At 44.9% G+C, this 7,222-nt stretch overlaps 1 protein-coding gene across 1 annotated transcript; it reads right to left on the bottom strand.

The window, feature by feature from the left end:
- Nucleotides 1-5,024: 5,024 nt before the first annotated feature.
- Nucleotides 5,025-5,982, bottom strand: LOC123131335 (protein DMP10). The gene has a single exon (XM_044551030.1). The coding sequence runs from the start codon at nt 5,915-5,917 to the stop codon at nt 5,234-5,236; it is 684 nt and encodes a 227-aa protein (XP_044406965.1). The 5' UTR covers nt 5,918-5,982; the 3' UTR covers nt 5,025-5,233.
- Nucleotides 5,983-7,222: the final 1,240 nt, after the last annotated feature.

Here is a 7,222-nt window from a genome sequence, read left to right as displayed (position 1 = left end):
ACCACGTAATTCCGATGAGATGACACCGTATGAATTATGGTTTAGAGAAACCTAAGTTGTCGTTTCTTAAAAGTTTGGGGCTGCGACGCTTATATGAAAAAGTTTCAGGTTGATAAGCTCGAACCCAAAGCGGATAAAATGCATCTTCATAGGAAACCCAAAACAGTTGGGTATACCTCCTAATTCAGATCCGAAAGCAATATGGATTGTTTCTAGAATCGAGTCCTTTCTCGAGGAAAAGTTTCTCTCGAAAGAATTGAGTGGGAGGATGGTGGAGACTTGATGAGGTTATTGAACCGTCTCTTCAACTAGTGTGTGACAGGGCACAGGGAGTTGTTCCTGTGGCACCTACACCAATTGAAGTGGAAGCTTATGATATTGATCATGAAACTTCGGATCAAGTCACTCCCAAACCTCGTAGGATGACAAGGATGCGTACTACTTCAGAGTGGTACGTAATCCTGTCTTGAAGGTCATGTTGCTAGACAACAATGAACCTACGAGCTATGGAGAAGCGATGGTGGGCCCGGATTCCGATAAATGGCTTAAGGCCATAAAATCCGAGAGAGGATCCATGTATGAAAACAAAGTGTAGACTTTGGCAGAACGGCTCGATGGTCGTAAGGCTAATGAGTACAGATGGATTTCAAAAGGAAGACGGACAATGATGGTAAATGTCACCATTAAGAAAGCTCGACTTGTCGTTAAGATGTTTTCCGACAAGTTCAAGGAGTTGACTACGATGAGATTTTCTCACTCGTAGCGATGCTAAGAGTCTGTTGGAATTATATTAGCGATTACTGCATTATTTATGAAATCTTGCGGATAGGATGTCAAAACATTGTTTCCTCGACGATTTTAATGAGGAAAGGTTGTATGTGATACAACCGGAAGGTTTTGTCAATCCCGAAAGATGCTAATAAGTATGCAAAGCTCCAGCAATCCTTCTAAGGACTGGAGTGAGCATCTCGAAGTTGGAATGTATGCTTTGATGATGATAAAAAAAAATTGGGTTTGTACAAAGTTTATGAGAAACTTGTATTTCCAAAGAAGTGAGTGGGAGCACTATAGAATTTCTGATGAGTATATGTTGTTGACATATTGTTGATCAGAAATGACGTAGAATTTCTGCAAAGCATATAGGGTTATTTTGAAAGTGTTTTTCAATGGAAAGCCTGGATTAAGCTACTTGAACATTGAGCATCAAGATCTATAAGGATAGATCAAAATGCTTAATAATACTTTCAAATGAGCACATACCTTGACATGATCTTGAAGGTGTTCAAGATGGACCAGTCAAAGAAGGAGTTCTTGCCTGAGTTGTAAGGTACGAAGTTAAGACTTAAAGCTCGACCACGGCAGAATAGAGAGAAAGGACGAAGGTCGTCCCCTATGCTTAAGACGTAGGCTCTTCAGTATGCTATGCTGTGTACCGCACCTGAAGTGTGCCTTGCCATGAGTCAGTCAAGGGGTACAAGAGTGATCCAAGAATGGCTCACAGGACAGCGGTCAAAGTTATCCTTAGTAACTAGTGGACTAAGGAATTTTCTCGATTATGGAGGTGGTAAAAGAGTTCGTCGTAAAGGTTACGACGATGCAAGCTTGACACCTATCCGGATAGCTCTGAGTAGAGAGACCGGATACATATAATGGAGCAATAATTTAGAATAGCTCCAAGTAGAACAATTGTTTGGAATAGCTCCAAATAGAGAGTGGTAGCTGCATCTAGGAGATGACATAGAGATTTGTAAAACACACACGGATCTGAAAGGTTCGGACCCGTTGACTAAAACCTCTCTCACAAGCAACATGATCAAACCTAAAACTCATTGAGTATTAATCACATAGTGATGTGAACTAGACTACTGATTCTAGTAAACTCTTGGGTGTTAGTCACATGGTGATGTGACCTGTGAGTGTTAATCACATGGCGATGTGAACTAGATTATTGACTCTAGTGCAAGTGGGAGACTGTTGGAAATATGCCCTAGAGGCAATAATAAAAGTATTATTATTATATTTCCATGTTCATGATAATTGTCTTTTATTCATGCTATAACTGTATTATCCGGAAATCGTAATACACGTGTGAATACATAGACCACAATATGTCCCTAGTGAGCCTCTAGTTGACTAGCTCGTTGTGATCAACAGATAGTCATGGTTTCCTGGCTATGGACATTGGATGTCGTTGATAACGGGATCACATCATTAGGAGAATGATGTGATGGACAAGACCCAATCCTAAGACTAGCACAAAAGATCGTGTAGTTCATTTGCTAGAGCTTTGCCAATGTCAAGTATCTCTTCCTTCGACCATGAGAGCGTGTAACTCCTGGATACCGTAGGAGTGCTTTGGGTGTATCAAACATCACAACGTAACTGGGTGACTATAAAGGTGCACTACAGGTATCTCCGAAAGTATCTATTGTTTTATGCGGATCGAGACTGGGATTTGTCACTCCGTGTAAACGGAGAGGTATCTCTGGGCCCACTCGGTAGGACATCATCATATGCGCAATTTGACCAAGGAGTTGATCACGGGATGATGTGTTACGGAACGAGTAAAGTGACTTGCCGGTAACGAGATTGAACAAGGTATTGGATACCGACGATCGAATCTCGGGCAAGTAACATACCGATAGACAAAGGGAATTGAATACGGGATTGATTAAGTCCTTGACATCGTGGTTCATCCGATGAGATCATCGTGGAACATGTGGGAGCCATCATGGGTATCCAGATCCCGCTGTTGGTTATTGACCGGAGAACGTCTCGGTCATGTCTACATGTCTCCCGAACCCGTAGGGTCTACACACTTAAGGTTCGATGACGCTAGGGTTATAAAGGAAGTTTGTATGTGGTTACCGAATGTTGTTCGGAGTCCCGGATGAGATCTCGGACGTCACGAGGAGTTCCGGAATGGTCCGGAGGTAAAGATTTATATATGGGAAGTCCTATTTTGGCCACCGGAAAATGTTCGGGATTTTTCGGTATTGTACCGGGAAGGTTCTAGAAGGTTCCGGAGTGGGGCCCACCTGCATGGGGGGACCCACATGGACGTGGGTAGTGGGGGCAAGGCCCCACACCCCTGGTCAAGGCGCACCAAGATCCCCCCTTAGAAGGAATAAGATCATATCCCGAAGGGATAAGATCAAGATCCCTAAAAGGAGGGGATAACAATCGGTGGGGAAGGAAATAATGAGATTTCTTTCCTCCCACCTTGGCCAACGCCCCAATGGACTTGGAGGGCAAGAAACCAGCCCCTCCACCCCTATATATAGTGGGGAGGCGCATGGGAGCTATACACGAAGTTCTGGCGCAGCCCTCCCCCTCTCCCAAGTCGTCCTTCTCTCCCATGGTGCTTGGCGAAGCCCTGCTGGATTGCCACGCTCCTCCATCACCACCACGCCGTTGTGCTGCTGTTGGATGGAGTCTTCCTCAACCTCTCCCTCTCTCCTTGCTGGATCAAGGCGTGGGAGACGTCACCGGGCTGTACGTGTGTTGAACGCGGAGGTGCCGTCCGTTCGGCACTAGGATCATCGGTGATTTGAATCACGACGAGTACGACTCCATCAACCCCGTTCACTTGAACGCTTCCACTTAGCGATCTACAAGGGTATGTAGATGCACTCTCTTTCTACTCGTTGCTGGTCTCTCCATAGATAGATCTTGGTGACACGTAGGAAAATTTTGAATTTCTGCTACGTTCCCCAACAGTGACGTCGATGGCAGAGAGATCTGGCACGGTAGATGCAACAGTACAGCTCTAAAGATGGACTCGTGGCAGGTGGCTGTGGCGGCCTCATACCCGGCAGGCGTCCTGATTGAGAAGTGCGCCGGACTGGTAGGTGCCCCATACCAGGCAGGCGTCCTGGTTGGGACCTCAGGTCTTAGATGTTTAGGTTTGACTGCAATGTCTGTTTGGTATTAGGCCCAGGCTATCAGCGCCCCTACATCATTTGGATAGGTGTAGCGACAGTTGTTGTTTAGACGGTGGCCTTAGTCTTGCTGTTGTATTACTTTGTAAGGTCTTGTGAGTATAATTAATAAAGTGGCCGTATGCATCGTCCAGATGCAGAGGCCGGGGGTCATCCTCCTTTTCTAAAAAAAACCGACACGAGCAGCAGCTGATCACATCGACGAACAAGAGATCGGCATATATATCTTCTAGTAATATTCAACGTTACCGGACGGAGAAAGAAAGAAACGTTCAAGGCCAAAAGATATGTACTGTACGTACGTATGACCAACGAATCAAACGGAAAGAAAGCTGCAGCTCGAAGCATCTATGTACGTACGTGCGTGCGTGCGTGGGTGCGGACGTCGACAGCTCTGGACCTTGGACGGAGACAAAATTCACGCGACATAACGTATGCTCCTTGCACAAAAAACGATTGGCCAGTAGCAGCTTGTAGCTTGGTTCACGTACGTACGGCTGCTACAATGACAGCGGGACATCGAACAAACTTTTTTGTTTTTATAATCCTTCGAAACATTGGCGGTCCTTATGGTCTGTGGTGCTGGAACGCTTCTGTTTTGGCGAGCTAGGCCTCTGAAACTTGCGGCGACAGTGTATCTGTTCATGTTGCCTCTCATGCGTTTTGCATGAGCCGGTTGGTGGTTATACATGCGTTCTGTCTTGTTGTATTTCCGTACGAACTACTATGATTTCGTTAATGAAACCGGGAGGAAACCCCTTTAGCAAGAAAAATAAAGAATACTAGTACGCTGTTGCTTAATATGTTTTGCAAGAGAGAAAAAAAGTTAAGCCCAATTATGAGAAAGTATTCATCTGATTAAGGAGGCGTAATTTAGTTTGAATTTTCCATTTGTTCTTCAAATTACGGCTTGGTAAGCCTAGGAGGAGGCGAGGGCAAATTCGTCCTAGCAAAAATGAGGTGTGGGGCCTGGACTTGCAAAAGAAGGAAAAAAAAATCAATTTATGGTATTTTGTCAAGCTATTGATCAAAGATATGGTATATAATTCAATAAAAAAAAGGTGTGCTATAGAAGCAAAGTCCGAGGAAAGATGTGGCATTTTCTCAAATTGCCCGAATTTTTTTCTCATGAGAACTTTGGCAGGCACCTAATATATCCTTCGAAAACCCACGATTATTTTCTCTTTCGATACAATCGACAACTTCTATTACACATTTCATTGTTTGCAGTTCCTGCTACGTTTTCCCTAGCTCCTTGTTTTTCTTCAAAAAAATATGGGAATCGAACTTGATTAAATTGAATGATCGACCTTCCTGCCAGGAGTATTGTCGCTGAATCCGATGCCCTTCCTTTTGGTGGGGAAGATGGTGAACACAAAGGTGGACAGAAACGCCATGCCCAGCGGGAGGTTCTTGAGGAGCTCCTGGGTGTTCCTATTTGCGTCGGGGAAGAAGCAGTTCTGCAGCCCCACGTCGCTAAACACCACCGTGAGGAAAACCACGGCGGCGAAGAAGGAGTGCACGAAGTCCAGCGGCCGGAGGCGGAGACTCCAGAGCTCGTCCCTGTCCCACTCCCGGTTCTCGTCCTCGCCGGGGAAGTTGAACACGTTGAAGCCACGGGGCGCGGCGACGCCGTAGTAGAGCTTTCCGTCGCGGCCCACGAGGCTGTCGGTGAAGGAGAAGAAGAGGCACATGACGACGAGGATGGCGACCAGTGCCACGGTGAGCCACTGGTTGGAGGCCTCGCACTTGCCGTGGTTGGTGAAGGACGGGGACAGCGCCTGGTACGCCAGCACCGTGCCCGTCGGCAGGAGCTGCGCAAGGTTCGTGACGCTCGACATGACCCTGTCCATGGTAGGTGTTGCCGTGGGCGGTTCCGTGCCGGCGGGTGTTATCTCGCCGTCGTCGTCGACGTCCTTGGTCGCCGTCGGTGGAGGCATCTGGATTACCGTAGGCGAGGGAGAAGAAGTTGCCATTGCAGGTAGTGTGCTCGATGTGGGCGTGCTCGCGCGTGTTCTAACTTCTAAGTCCCAGCTAGGAATATTCCAAGCTGATCCACACGCTGCTGTTTATATAGGGAAATTATTAAACCATTGATGATTCCAAAGTCCAGCCTAGGATGGCGCACGTGAGCGTTGCTTTGTCTACTAGTACTCCCTCCGTAAATTAATATAAGAGTGTTTATATCACTACTTTAGTAATCTAAATCCATTAGTAGGGAGTAACTACTAGTACATCACTTGCTGCGTGTTGAACGGCTCTACATCCATTAGCGTAGTTTCGTTTAATATAGTTAGTTATAATTCACAAAAAAATTATCTTTTCAAAAGGAGGTTTTTTTAGAGATTTAAAAGAAGGTTGACATCTCTGCTCGACATAGTTGTAATGCACACATACATTATTTTATTGAAGTTGATGCAAGGCAACAAAGTTATAAACATCGGCAAAGAGTACAAAAGATAATTACTCCGTCCTTTTTACTCTGCATATAAGAATTGTCTGAAGTCAAACTTCATAAAGTTTGACCATATTTATATGAAAAAATATCAACATGTATCATGCTAAAGTTATACAATATGAAAATTTAAGTCATGACACAACTACTGATATTGATTTCATATTGTGAATGTTGATATTTTTTTTCTGTAAAGTTGGTCAAACTTTACGAGGTTTGACTTTAGACAAATCTTATATGCGAACTAAAAAGGACCGAAGGGAGTATGTCAAAACCATTATAAGATATGAATGTAACACCTACGACTTGGTCGACCTTTTCCGCGGCAACATCTTCAAGGAGGGATAAAGCCCTCTATGGTCATCACCACGTCTGGTCAGAGATAACCTGGACAAGAATTTACGTACTGGTTGCCCAGATTAACCAATGAACGCTAGCACACAACCATTGAGACAAGGCCTTATGCATGTTGGTCACTATTGAGCCTGGCCAATAAAGACTACACAAAGAGTTTTCACCCTAGACATGAAGAGGTGTTTCAGTCACCATCTTAATGATGACTCTTTCAATAGTCACGCCAGTCAATACTCCACGCCAATGACACGAGAAGATTTGTGAGACATCTTCTCACATTAGATATAACTTGTCATGAGTAGTTTGATGTGAGCACTTCAATTTGGCGGAAGTCTTCTTCCATGGAGATGGGAAGGTGAGCAAAGAAACTAGCTAGTGCCCTCTTGTCTATCAGAGCAATTCCAATCATCCCCTGCCCCACTCTCTATCTCTATTTAAGGAACTTTGGATAAAAAAAAATCTCACTTTAGCC

Source organism: Triticum aestivum, chromosome 6A (genome assembly GCF_018294505.1).
Source record: "Triticum aestivum cultivar Chinese Spring chromosome 6A, IWGSC CS RefSeq v2.1, whole genome shotgun sequence".
NCBI lineage: Eukaryota > Viridiplantae > Streptophyta > Magnoliopsida > Poales > Poaceae > Triticum > Triticum aestivum.
The sequence above is the reverse complement of the archived record's forward strand: the minus strand, read 5'-3'. Positions and strand labels throughout refer to the sequence as shown.